Here is a 14105-nt window from a genome sequence, read left to right on the forward strand (position 1 = left end):
TTGACAGAAAGGCAGAAGAGATGAACATAAGCAATAGGTGTATTAGGTTTCCCTTCCAGCCTGTGGCCAGGGGAGGAGAGGTGCAATGCATCTGTCTGGAGTGATAGTTAAGCACCAACTAATAAAAAGGGGGAAAGAAATCTTGTGAAACTAGACTGACGAAAACAGAATGTGAGCTTGCAGATCAGACTGGTTTAAAACAAGGCTAGAACAAAGTTGTACTACATGAGAAATAAAAATGGTCCTGAAGGAAAAGTAAATAAAAGTCTGAAAACTGGATTATTTTATAATTTAATGAAACAAACAGCTGAGATTCAATGGTCTGGTGAGACTCATGAACGCAGCAAAATGATCCAGATTATTAATACAGAATATTTTAATGACTGCCACTATTTACATATACACAAGATTGGATTGAGCAGAAAGTCAACTCAGTTCGTTTAATATATATATGTATATATATATATATATATATAGTAAAAAATGTAACTCTGTCCACTGCAGACAGAAGAGTGTGATAGGGTTACTGTCTCTAGGTTGAGGCAGCACAGGGGCCTGTTCAATTGGGGAAAAAACTAGGGAGCAGTACCTGAATTTGTCCAATAAGAACACAGATTGTTGTTTTGCTACGGTGTGCCCTACTGAACACCACCCAGGTGTCTGTGATAGGCCTGTGTTCACTCAACCTGTCCACCTGGGTTAGGATCTCAAATGGCACCTTATTCCCTATATAATATACCTTAGAGGAGCCACATAATCCTAGAGTCACTTCACCTGCCCATCTGGTTCAGGGTTAGGGATACTAGTCACTTCACCTGGTTCAGGGTTAGGGATACTAGTCACTTCACCTGGTTCAGGGTTAGGGATACTAGTCACTTCACCTGTTCAGGGTTAGGGATACTAGTCACTTCACCTGTTCAGGGTTAGGGATACTAGTCACTTCACCTGTTCAGGGTTAGGGATACTAGTCACTTCACCTGTTCAGGGTTAGGGATACTAGTCACTTCGCCTGGTTCAGGGTTAGGGATACTAGAGTCACTAGTGACTGTCTGAGTCAGTCTTCCTGTCCACTAGGTGGTCTGTCACATCACTCCACCTCTGCCACGTGGGCCACCTCCACCTCCATGGTCTGTATAACCTCCTGCTCCTCCATCTTCACCCCCCCAGGCAGCACACTCTGCTGAGACAGCACATAGTTCACCACCTGCATGATGCTCTGGTCTGACAAGGTGACCCCGTCACCTTGAACGGCCTGAACCGCTTCTACCGCCTCCACAGTCTCCTCCGTGATCAGAACAGTCTCGATCTCCTCGGCCGGCAGCGGCTGGGCGGGCCGGAGCTCGGGGGGGAGATCGGACGCCAGGATGGAGACGGCGTGTTCGACCTGAGTACCCTGGTTGTGGAACTGTAGCGTATCTTTCTCCAGCATGATCTTCCCCGGCAGGAGGTCGCCGTGGTATTTGGTCATGTGCTTGCGGAGGGAGCGGGCGTCGATGTGGGCCTCCTGGCACTCGGGGCACACGTAGGGGCGCTCGCCGGTGTGGGTGCGCACGTGGCGCTTCAGGGAGCGGGCGTCGGCCCAGGCTACGCCGCACGTCAGACACTCAAAGGGTTTGACTCCTGAGAGAAGAGGACAGGTGTTAGAAGACAGGGAAACATTCAGCACTATGTTGCAGTCCCACAGACCCCTTATTCTCCAGCCGCCCAATGAACACCTGTCTGCAGGGTAAGTGTCCCCATGAACATTAGAAAGGCCTCGTTGGACCCCCCTTCCTGCCAATGACGCGCGGTCAAATTAAGAAAACATCAGTAGCCTAAACATCATCATAAGCACCAAGTGTGCTCGATAAATAGAGGAAATCAGTACAAACGCAATGATTACATTTTTAGTCATTTAGCAGATGCTCTTATCCAGAGCGACTTACAGTTAGTGAGCGCATACATTTTTCCATACTGGCCCCCCGTGGGAATCGAACCCACAACCCTGGCGTTGCAAGCGCCACGCTCTATCAACTGAGCTACAGGAGGCTACATTACAATGGCATTATAATGAATACGTGTCGATATGACAGCAGTCAAAAATAGTCCATTGTCAGTTATTGGACACCTTATTTGTGGCCTGGCGCGTGTTTACTGTATGGTGTGAGTCGATATGCAATGGCATCAGTTGGACCCCATTTAGCCATTATCCCTTGTCCTTAAGTCACTTGCAACACTTCACAAAAAATAAAATAATGACATGCCCTCCTAAAACGGGTAATAACTTGGCCTTTCTAGTGTTAAGCCCACGTAGCCATTAAGCCCAACTTCCATTTTAGGATTAAAAAAATAAAATAAAAATAAAAAAAGAGAAAACACTTTTCTGCTGTTTAATGTTTCAACCAATTCATCTGGTTGTTATATCCATAAAAACGTTGTTCTTCTAATCCAATCAGATGTTGTATTGTTCATTTGTGTAAATTCCCACTAGTGGCCAATTTCAAAGCTGCAAAAAAACAGTGTTGAGGCAACCTTCAGATACATTTTCTTGTACCTTCTCAGATAAGTGATCATACTTTATGTAAAACTAAGAGATGACTGTTGATATATGCACATGATAGCATAGTTCATGGGCATTAAATACTATTTCATAGTTCATGGGCATTAAATACTATTTCAAGGTTAAAAATTTAGATTAGTGGCAAGTTCATGGGCATTAAATACTATTTCATAGTTCATGGGCATTAAATACTATTTCATAGTTCATGGGCATTAAATACTATTTCATAGTTCATGGGCATTAAATACTATTTCATAGTTCATGGGCATTAAATACTATTTCATAGTTCATGGGCATAAATACTATTTCATAGTTCATGGGCATTAAATACTATTTCATAGTTCATGGGCATTAAATACTATTTCATAGTTCATGGGCATTAAATACTATTTCATAGTTCATGGGCATTAAATACTATTTCATAGTTCATGGGCATTAAATACTATTTCATAGTTCATGGGCATTAAATACTATTTCTTGCCAATTGAAAATATGTTTATTTTTTTTATGCTAGCGGTCACGCCTGCATGTCACAGTGACACAATAGCAACATAACTTGGTGAACTACAACAAGATAGTTTCACAGCTTACATTTTTAAATGCATGTAGTCTTATTACTGTTGTTCTCCATAGATGGCATTATAGTAAATGATTGTCTTTTACACCATATATCACTGTTGTTCAAATTAAGGCCGGTATGCTCCTCTATTAAGCCCGGTATGCTCCTCTATTAAGCCCGGTATGCTCCTCTATTAAGCCCGGTATGCTCCTCTATTAAGCCCGGTATGCTCCTCTATTAAGCCCGGTATGCTCCTCTATTAAGCCCGGTATGCTCCTCTATTAAGCCCGGTATGCTCCTCTATTAAGCCCGGTATGCTCCTCTATTAAGGCCGGTATGCTCCTCTATTAAGGCCGGTATGCTCCTCTATTAAGCCCGGTATGCTCCTCTATTAAGCCCGGTATGCTCCTCTATTAAGCCCGGTATGCTCCTCCATTAAGCCCGGTATGCTCCTCCATTAAGCCCGGTATGCTCCTCCATTAAGCCCGGTATGCTCCTCTATTAAGCCCGGTATGCTCCTCCATTAAGCCCGGTATGCTCCTCCATTAAGCCCGGTATGCTCCTCCATTAAGCCCGGTATGCTCCTCCATTAAGCCCGGTATGCTCCTCTATTAACGTATGCTCCTGGCCGGTATGCTCCTCCATTAAGCCGGTATGCTCCTCCATTAAGCCCGGTATGCTCCTCCATTAAGCCCGGTATGCTCCTCTATTAAGCCCGGTATGCTCCTCCATTAAGGCCGGTATGCTCCTCTATTAAGCCGGTATGCTCCTCCATTAAGCCCGGTATGCTCCTCCATTAAGCCCGGTATGCTCCTCCATTAAGCCCGGTATGCTCCTCTATTAAGGCCGGTATGCTCCTCTATTAAGCCCGGTATGCTCCTCTATTAAGCCCGGTATGCTCCTCTATTAAGGCCGGTATGCTCCTCTATTAAGGCCGGTATGCTCCTCTATTAAGCCCAGTATGCTCCTCTATTAAGCCCGGTATGCTCCTCTATTAAGCCCGGTATGCTCCTCTATTAAGCCCGGTATGCTCCTCTATTAAGCCCAGTATGCTCCTCTATTAAGGCCGGTATGCTCCTCTATTAAGCCCAGTATGCTCCTCTATTAAGCCCAGTATGCTCCTCTATTAAGCCCAGTATGCTCCTCTATTAAGCCCGGTATGCTCCTCTATTAAGCCCGGTATGCTCCTCTATTAAGCCCAGTATGCACAGGTTTGCACATGGGGATAGTGTGTTGACATCCATAATATTCAATAAACATGAGCATAAATGTTTTTTTTTGTTCAGATTTAAGTTGATTAAAAACACACAAAAACTACAGTGATGCATCTAGCCATGGTGCCTTTACCAAGATGAGAAACCTCTGTACTGTCTCCAAGACATCTGGAGCAGACAGGTAGCGGTTGATGCAGAGAAAAGTGGTGGACAAAAATACAAAACAAATGAGGGACAAGAAGACTAGTAGATGACTACTCATGCACTTTTGGGTGGGGGGCCATTGGGTGGGGGGGTGGGGGGCCATTGGGTGGGGGGCCATTGTCATATTGTCGTCCATTCATCCATGTGATTCAGTTTTTTTGGTCCACCACCTGTACCTTTGTAATACAACAGCAAAGGGAGATTTGAAACTGTCTTCAGATGGGCTTTAGGAAGACAAGTTGAACTAACTAACTAATAAGAACAGCAGTACAGCAAATGTGAAACCGCTTTCAGACAACTAATGGAAAGTGTGTGTTATGGTGTTTGTGCAAAGAGGGCCAAAGAGGGCCAAAGAGGGTGCAGGTTTTTGTTCTACCCAAGCAATAACACACCTGATTCAATTAATCATGTCTTGATTGAAGTCTGATTAGTTGAAATCAGATGTGTTCTGATTGGCAACAACAAAAGCGTCCGCATGCTTCCCAGCCGAAACAGTTTGTGCATTCTGTATATTATGACGACATTTTGTGATGTTTTTGTTAGTTTCGGACTTCTGTGAGTTTTTTTTCATGATGTTCGGGCACACACATTATTTTCTGGAGGCAAGCCGAAGTTCGGAGCCGAAGTCTACGCCCCTTCGTCAGTGATTGGTCAACAGGATTCTTCAATAACGTATGTTGTCATGAAGAAAAAAAAAAAACTGCACCAAACATCGTAGTAAGATGTAAAATTGCGCAACTAAGATCTCGTCGGCAAAAACTTCAAAATGAATGACAGATTTCTTGAGTGATCTTAGATCAATTCTGACTATTTTGAGGAACTGGATATTGGCTACGGCGTCTCAAAATGGACAAACAGTACTACTGCAACTTTTTTCATGTCTTTTAAGGGAGTATGCGAGCACACTCGTTCGCCTTGGGGCCAGATCTAGCATGTTGACACCTTAAATCCACGTTGATCTCTGATTGGACAACCCACTGTTATGAGCGCTACTGTCAAGATGAATAGCAATGATCCATTTATTTTAATAACTTTAGGGGAGATTAATATAATTATACATAGGAAATGTCCGTTTGTAAGTTTAATATTTGGAAATGAATTAAAATGGAATATTTAAGAGGTGGGCTTATTTGGATCACCCATGGGTATAAAGGATCAACTCTGTACCCATTAAGTCCAGTCTGGACTTTTCACATATTTTATAAAATATTTCTATGTCATAAATCTTTGAGAGATTTAATCTTTCATTTTATCAACACCTTTCTTACAAAAATTAGGGCAGTATGTTAGAAATGTGTAAACTTCATCAGTGAGTAGTACATTTTACTGTTCGAGCGAGTGAGACTATTTAGTGTGGTTCGCGTTAAGATGCTTACATGCACAGCTCCATCTATGAACTTGAGAGAGCTTACATTTCTCCGGTCCCGTCCCTCAAGTTTATAGCAAACCAAGGGTCTGGGCTGCCATTAGGCTTGAAGAATGACAAGATTGTGGCTTTCAGTGTCTCACCTTGGTGGTTGTTCATGTGTCGCCTGTACTCTCTGAGCTGGGTGAACTTCCTGCCACAGTGTTCACACTCTCGCTCTAGGTTCTGCTTTACTCTGCCCTTCTTGCCATGCGTCGCCTTCTTCACGTGTCTCCTGAACAGAGCTTTCTCAAAGAACTCCTTACCACACACATTACACCTACAGGACAGGACAAAGGATTAACAATCAAATATTATCTAGAAAACCCTTTTTACATCAACACAAAGTGCTTTATTTCTCCCCTCCCTCGTTAGAAATAGAGACAAATAAAGAACATATCCCAAAGACTAATTGGTATGAAAATGTTTGTGTATATATTATGAACGCATGCGTTTCATGTTTGAACGTAAACTAAATAAAATCAAACTTTATTTGTCACATTAGCCGAATACAACAGGTGTAGACTTTACTTACAAGCCCTTAACCAACAATGCAGTTCAAGAAAGAGTTAAGAAAATATTTACTAAATAAACTAAAGTAAAAAATAGTAAAAATAAAATAATGAGGGGGTACCGGTACCGAGTCAATGTGCGGGGGTACAGGTTAGTCCAGGTCACTTGTACATAGGGGTAAGGTGACTTTGCATAGATAATAAACAACGGGTGTAAAACAAATGGAGGGGGGGGGGGGTTATTGTAAATAATCAGGGTGGCCATTTGATTAATTGTTCAGCAGTCTTATGGCTTTGGGGTAGAAGCTGTTAAGGAACCTTTTGGTCCTAGACTTGGCGCTCCGGTAAATGGGTCAGTTTTTGAAGCTCTGTTGTCAAGGCTGTGAACATATTAGTGGTATCCTAACGTAGCAGGCTAAAAGAAACGCCTGAACGAGATGCCCCACGTATTCTGGTCCACGTATTCTGGTCCACGTATTCTGGTCCTGATGAGAATAAAATAGAAACTGACGGTAGAGGTTCTGTTGGGGGAGGTCCTCTTCTGCACTGTTCAACCCAATCCAGTAAATATGGAGGAGGAGTTAAGATGGCGTGTCGCCTTGTTAACGTCCAACACAACCGCCACGCTGATCCTCAAAACGGGGGCCCCTCAGGGGTGCGTACTTAGTCCCCTCCTGTACTCCCTCATGACTGCGTGGCCAAGCACGACTCCAACACCATCAAGTTTGCTGACGACACGAAGGTGGTAGGCCTGATCACTGACGATGTGGCAGCCTATAGGGATGAGGTCAGAGACCTGGCAGTGTGGTGCCAGGACAACAACCTCTCCCTCAACATCAGCAACACAAAGGAGCTGATCATGGACTACAGGAAACGGAGGGCCGATGTTAGATTAATTTGTATTTTAAGAATAATGACTAAAGGATTTCACCCCAAATACAGTATAAATGTTAGAATTATCATGTAGTGTCAACCCCCTAACAGAGGGGGCGGTACTAACCATTCAAGGGGGAAGGGGAAGGCGGAAACTGTTTAAGAAAGCCACCTAAAGGTGGGAGGAGTCAAGTTCAGGAGGTATAAAATCGTATGTTCGTGTTTTTGGCGTCAGAGCTCTCCATGAATAAAGATACAAAAAATCCTTCTTCGTGGTTATGGACCTTGAATCATTTATGATTAAAACCAGAGCCTTACAGCCTCTGGTAATGATTCAAGCTTAGGTTGAATTAGAGATAGAAATTCACATGACAGCCGAGCACGCCACCATTAACATCAACAGTGCTGTAGTGGATCGGGTCAAAAGCTTCAAGTTTCTCTGTGTCCACATCACAAAGGATCTATTGTCATGGTCCAAACACACCAACAGTCGTGAAGCGGGCACGACAACGCCTCTTCCCCCTCAGGAGCCTGAAAAGATTTGGCATGGGGCTCGCAGACCCTCAAAGTTATACAGCTGCACCACTGAGAGCATATTGACTGGCTGCATCACCGCTTGGTACGGCAACTGCACCGCCCTCGATCTCATGGTGCTACAGAGGGTGGTGGGGACAGCCCAGTACATCACTTGGGCCGAGCTCCCTGCCATACAGGCCCCACGTCATAGACTGTTCTCTGCTACCGCGCGGCAAGCGGTACCGATTCACCAAGTCTGGAACCAACAGGACCCTGAACAGCTTCTACTCCCAAGCCATAAGACTGATAAATAGTTAACCAAATAGCTACCCGGACTATCTGCACTGACCCTTTTGCACATACCGTTTACCATCTGTCACTTTATTCCTAGTTAATAATATAATAATATGCCATTTAGCAGACGCTTTTATCCAAAGCGACTTACAGTCATGCGTGCATACATTTTTGTGTATGGGTGGTCCCCGGGGATCGAACCCACTACCTTGGCGTTACAAGCGCCGTGCTCTACCAGCTGAGCTACAGAGGACCAGTTATAGTTATAAACTCAGCAGACTAGTTATAAACTCAGCAAAAAAAGAAACGTCCTCTCACTGTCAAATGCGTATATATTCAGCAAACTTTGTATGAACTATTTGTATGAACATAACAAGATTCAACAACTGAGCATAATGAACAATTCCACAGACATGTGACTAACAGAAATTGAATAATATGTGTCCCCTGTGGCCACCAGCTGCATTAAGTACTGCAGTGCATCTCCTCCTCATGGACTGCACCAGATTTGCCAGTTCTTTCTGTGAGATGTTACCCCACTCTTCCACCAAGGCACCTGCAAGTTCCCTGACATTTCTGGGGGGGAATGGCCCTAGCCCTCACCCTCCGATCCAACAGGTCCCAGACGTGCTCAATGGGATTGAGATCCGGGCTCTTCGCTGGCCATGGCAGAACACTGACATTCCTGTCTTGCAGGAAATCACGCACAGAACGAGCAGTATGGCTGGTGGCATTGTCATGCTGGAGGGTCATGTCAGGATGAGCCTGCAGGAAGGGTACCACATGAGGGAGGAGGATGTCTTCCCTGTAACGCACTGCGTTGAGATTGCCTGCAATGACAACAAGCTCAGTCCGATGATGCTGTGACACACCGCCCCAGACCATGACGGACCCTCCACCTCCAAATCGATTCCGCTCCAGAGTACAGGCCTCGGTGTAACGCTCATTCCTTCGACGATAAACGCGAATCCAACCATCACCCCTGGAGAGACAAAATCACGACTCGTCAGTGAAGAGCACTTTTTGCCAGTCCTGTCTGGTCCAGCGATGGTGGGTTTGTGCCCATAGGCGATGTTGTTGCCGGTGATGTCTGGTGAGGACCTGCCTTACAACAGGCCTACAAGCCCTCAGTCCAGCCTCTCACAACCTATTGCGGACAGTCTGAGCACTGATGGAGGGATTGTGCGTTCCTGGTGTAACTCGGGCAGTTGTTGTTGCCATCCTGTACCTGTCCCGCAGGTGTGATGTTTGGATGTACCGATCCTGTGCAGGTGTTGTTACACGTGGTCTGCCACTGCGAGGACGATCAGCTGTCCGTCCTGTCTCCCTGTAGCGCTGTCTTAGGCGTCTCACAGTACGGACATTGCAATTCATTGCCCTGGCCACATCTGCAGGCCTCATGCCTCCTTGCAGCATGCCTAAGGCACGTTCACACAGATGAGCAGGGACCCTGGGCATCTTTCTTTTGGTGTTTTTCAGAGTCAGTAGAAAGGCCTCTTTAGTGTCCTAAGTTTTCATAACTGTGACCTTAATTGCCTACTGTCTGTAAGCTGTTAGTGTCTTAACGACCGTTCCACAGGTGCATGTTCATTAATTGTTTATGGTTCATTGAACAAGCATTGGAAACAGTGTTTAAACCCTTTACAATGAAGATCTGTGAAGTTATTTGGATTTTTACGAATTATCTTTGAAAGACAGGGTCCTGAAAAAGGGACGTTTCTTTTTTTGCTGAGTTTATGTACATATCTACCTCAATTAGCTCGTACCCCAGCACATCGATTCGGTACCCCTTGTATATAGCCAAGTTATCGTTACTCATTGTGCTTTTATTATTACGTGTTTTACTTTTCTATGATTTCTCTATTTTCTTTCTCTCTGTATTGTTGAAGGACCCGTAAGTCAGCATTTCACTGTTTAGTCCACACCTGTTGTTTACCAAGCGACGTGACCAATAGAATTAGGTTTCTGTGTTGGTGACTTACTTGTAAGGCTCAGCCACGCTGTGGGACTTGACATGGGAGTACCAGTCCTTCTTCCAGCTGTAACACTTCCCACACACCTGGTAGAATAGAAAACAATACACAACATCAATTATTTGTATTATTATGATGATGATGATGATTATGATGATGATGATTATTATTCCCCCACCTGACACTGGAAGGGCTTGAGTCCCAGGTGCTTGTTCATGTGCTGCTGCAGGTCTTTGGCCTCAAAGAAACTCTTATCACAGCTGGAGGAGAGGAAGGGACACAGACCAGTCAGGACAGGCACTACATCACATACTGTATATATATATATATACATACACACACACACGGAGTGTACAAAACATTAGGAACACCATAATATTGAGTTGCACCCCCTTTTGCCCTCAGAACAGCCTCCATTTGTCCATTACAAGGTGTCGAAAAGCGCTCCACAGGGATGCTGGCCCATGTACACCCCAATGCTTCCCACAGTTGTTGTCATGTTGGCTGCTTGTGGATCTCTACTCCGAATAGCTCGTTCCATCTCATCCCCCCAGATGCTCAATTGCATTGAGATCTGGTGACTGGGCAGGCCCACTGCAGTAAGCTGAATTCCTGTTCGTGGAACCATTCCTGGACAATCCTAGCCTTGTGGCATGGGGCATTATCCTGCTGGAAAAATTAATCTATTCGCAGATGGATACACCGCTGACATGAAGGGATGCACCTGATTGGCTAGGATGTTCAGATATCCTGTGGCATTCAAACGTTGCTCAACTTCTATCAAGGAGCCCAATGTGTGCCATGAAAAACACACCATCACACTAGGGCTGTGACGGTAATTGGATAACCGTGACATTGACGGTTCTGGATGAAGACCGTCATAAAACGTTTTATTTTTTAAATATTTTAATGTAGATATACTTTACCCATAGCGGGAGTGTTAACGATTTATTATATGTTTTGCTAACTTTTTCCTGTCTATTAAACTGTAAACATCTCCTCTGTTGATGCAATCACCAAATCCGCTATATAGGTTAGGAGAGAATCTTTGAAGGTCAATTCAGTTAATAGAAGAGGTGAGGGACCGGGGATCCCTATAGATCCTATAGCCTATAGGGTGGGGGTAGATGGGTAGCCTCTGCCCTTCACCTCTGACCTTTCTTATTGTTCGATCCGAGGAGTGTGAAAAAGACGTCTCATAGCAAGATGGCTCTGATCTGATCTAGCCCAGCCCATGGCTCATAGCAACAACAAAAACTAACATCGCCTATTTTGGGCACATTTCGGTTTCAAACCTAACGACGATGGAGATCCAGATGACTTGGACCAGCCTGGTCCATAGGCTACCTACTAAGAATTCCAGCACCACAAACGGGACATCAATAAATGGCGAGCGGTGACAGCGTAATTCGTTCTCTAGTAATGGGAACGGTGGAGAAACCCACCTTCAAATAAATACTCTGTCAATTTGACAGACTATACGAGTTACCGGAGAGAAAGTATTTCTCTCAAACAGCGGTCCCTAACTTGTTCAACAAGTTGAAGGGGGAGGTTCAGACAGAGCTAAAGAAGAGCTTTTTTTTTTTTGCACTGACCACGGGCATGTGGTCAAGTGTAAATATGACTCTCTCGCCAAAGACTGGACACTGAAATCCCGCTGTATGGAAACAACCTACATGCTGGAATCCCACACAGCCGACAACCTGGCCGAAGCCCTGCATTCGGGATTGCTTGACTGCACACCCTTGACAAAAATAAACAATTGTGCAAAAATGTGTTTAAATCCCTGTTTCTCCTTTGCCAAGATAATCCATCCTCCTGAAAGGTGTGGCATATCAAGAAGCTGAATAAACAGCATGAACATTACACAGGTGCACCTTGTGCTGGGGACAATAAAAGGCCACTAAAATGTGCAGTTTTGTCACACAACACAATGCCACAGATGTCTCAAGTTGAGGAAGCATGCATTTCAAATGCTGACTGCAGGAATGTCCACCAGAGCTGTCGCCAGAAAATGTAATGTTAATTACTCTACCATAAGCCACCTCCAATGCCGTTTTAGAGAATTTGGCAGTACATCCAACCAGCCTCACAACCACAGACCACGTGTCACCACGCCAGCCCAGGACCTCCACATCCTGCTTCTTCACCTGCGGGATCGTCTGAGACCAGCCACCCGGACAGCTGATGAAACTTTGGGTTTGCACAACCGAAGAATTTCTGCACAAACTGTCAGAAACCATCTCAGGGAAGCTCATCTGCATGCTCGTCGTCCTCAACAGGGTCTTGACCTGACTGCAGTTCGGCATCGTAACCGACTTCAGTGGACAAATGCTCACTTCGATGGCCACTGGCACACTGGAGAAGTGTGCTATTCACGGATGAATCCCAGTTTCAACTGTCCTGGGCAGATGGCGTCGTGTGGGCGAGTGGTTTGCTGATGTCAACGTTGTGAACAGAGTGCCCCATGGTGGAAGTGGAGTTATGGTACGGGCAGGCATAATCTATAGACAACAAACAATTGCATTTTAAATCGATAGCAATTTGAATGCACAGAGATACCGTGACGAGATCCTGAGGCCCATTGTCGTGCCATTCATCTGCCGCCATCACCTCATGTTTCAGCATGATACTGCACGGCCCCATGTCGCAAGGACCTGTACACAATTCCTGGAAGCTGAAAATGTTCCAGTTCTTTCATGGCCTGCATACTCACCAGACATGTCACCCATTGAGCATGTTTGGGATGCTCTGGATCGACAATGTTCCAGTTCCCGCCAATATCCAGCAACTTCGCACAGCCTTTGAAGAGGAGTGGCACAACATTCCACAGGCCACAATCAACAGCCTGATCAACTCTATGCGAAGGAGATGTGTCGCGCTGCATGAGACAAATTGTGGTCACACCAGATACTGACTGGTTTTCTGATCCACGACCCTACCTTTTTTTTTTGTTTAAGTATCTTTGACCAACAGATCCGTATCTATATTCCCAGTCATGTGAAATCCAAAGATTAGGGCCTAATGAATTCATTTCAATTGACTGATTTCCTTATATGAACTCAGTAAAATCTTTGAAATTGTTGCATGTTGCGTTTATATTTTAGTTCAGTGTAACAGCCATTTATAGCCTTTTAGATGTTAAAATAATAAACTATGTGAAGTTATTGTCCATGTATAATAGTTATTCAGGTGCCCTAGCAAATAAACAAACAAACAAAATAGGCTAATTTCCTTGAATCATTCAATATTGCTTTACCATAGGCCCGTTGTATTGGGCACAACGAAATGTGCCTGTTTTATTGGCTTTTATTTAGCCAATCACACTCCAGTTAAAACTACTGATTATAATTAAATAATATAGAAAATATTCTGGGTATCCTACGATACGTGTATATACTACACAAGAAAGCATGATTTGGACGATCATTAGGTTCTCAAAAAATAAATACGATTGTTTTAAATCCCACAGCCTGTTGGAAGGAAAACAGGCCACCAAATAGATGATTGTAGAGTTGTGAATGTCAGTGACAGAGAGGCTCAGCCAGGCATATCACAATATGTCAAACAGAGTTTGGAAAGTAAAATGGCTGCTGCTGTAAAAGAGAACGCAATGAAGAGACTCTAATCTGTCTTTTAGTTCTCAACTTTTAATTGAGCGAACAGTATTATTGGCACCAGCGGCGCATGAGCCATATCCCCGGGGAGTGTGTATATTCACGGTCTTTATCATTGGGTCAGTGCCACTTGAAAGTCATTTTCAAGAAGATTCTGCTAACCTCTCCAGTCATATAAAGTGTAGTAGAATTGCATGAAATGTTTTTATAAAAAAGGCCACATTTTTCCCATGCAATGAAAGGAAACACAGACCTATCTGATCTGATCTGATCTAGCCCAGCCCAGGCCTATCTGATCTGATCTAGCCCAGCCCAGGCCCATCTGCTTAGAAATCCTTCTTTAACCCGTCTCCTCCCCTTCACCTACACTGATTGAAGTGGATTTAACAAGTGACATCA

At 44.4% G+C, this 14105-nt stretch overlaps 1 protein-coding gene across 4 annotated transcripts in view; it reads right to left on the reverse strand.

Annotated features, from left to right (window-relative positions):
• Positions 1 to 275: 275 nt before the first annotated feature.
• zbtb11 (zinc finger and BTB domain containing 11) overlaps positions 276 to 14105 on the reverse strand; it is a 33392-nt gene continuing 19562 nt past the window's right edge. For 3 of the 4 annotated variants that reach the window (XM_041889549.2, XM_041889548.2, XM_041889550.2), the window contains 4 exons: positions 10268 to 10349; positions 10099 to 10175; positions 6026 to 6201; positions 276 to 1620 (listed from right to left, as the gene is read on the reverse strand). In XM_041889549.2, coding sequence (XP_041745483.2) covers positions 1088 to 1620; positions 6026 to 6201; positions 10099 to 10175; positions 10268 to 10349 — 868 coding nt within the window. In that variant the 3' untranslated portion in view covers positions 276 to 1087. The remainder of the gene's footprint in view (positions 1621 to 6025; positions 6202 to 10098; positions 10176 to 10267; positions 10350 to 14105) is intronic. The other variant, XR_006002479.2, reaches the window with a different exon arrangement.

Source organism: Coregonus clupeaformis, chromosome 11, assembly GCF_020615455.1.
Source record: "Coregonus clupeaformis isolate EN_2021a chromosome 11, ASM2061545v1, whole genome shotgun sequence".
Classification (NCBI taxonomy): domain Eukaryota; kingdom Metazoa; phylum Chordata; class Actinopteri; order Salmoniformes; family Salmonidae; genus Coregonus; species Coregonus clupeaformis.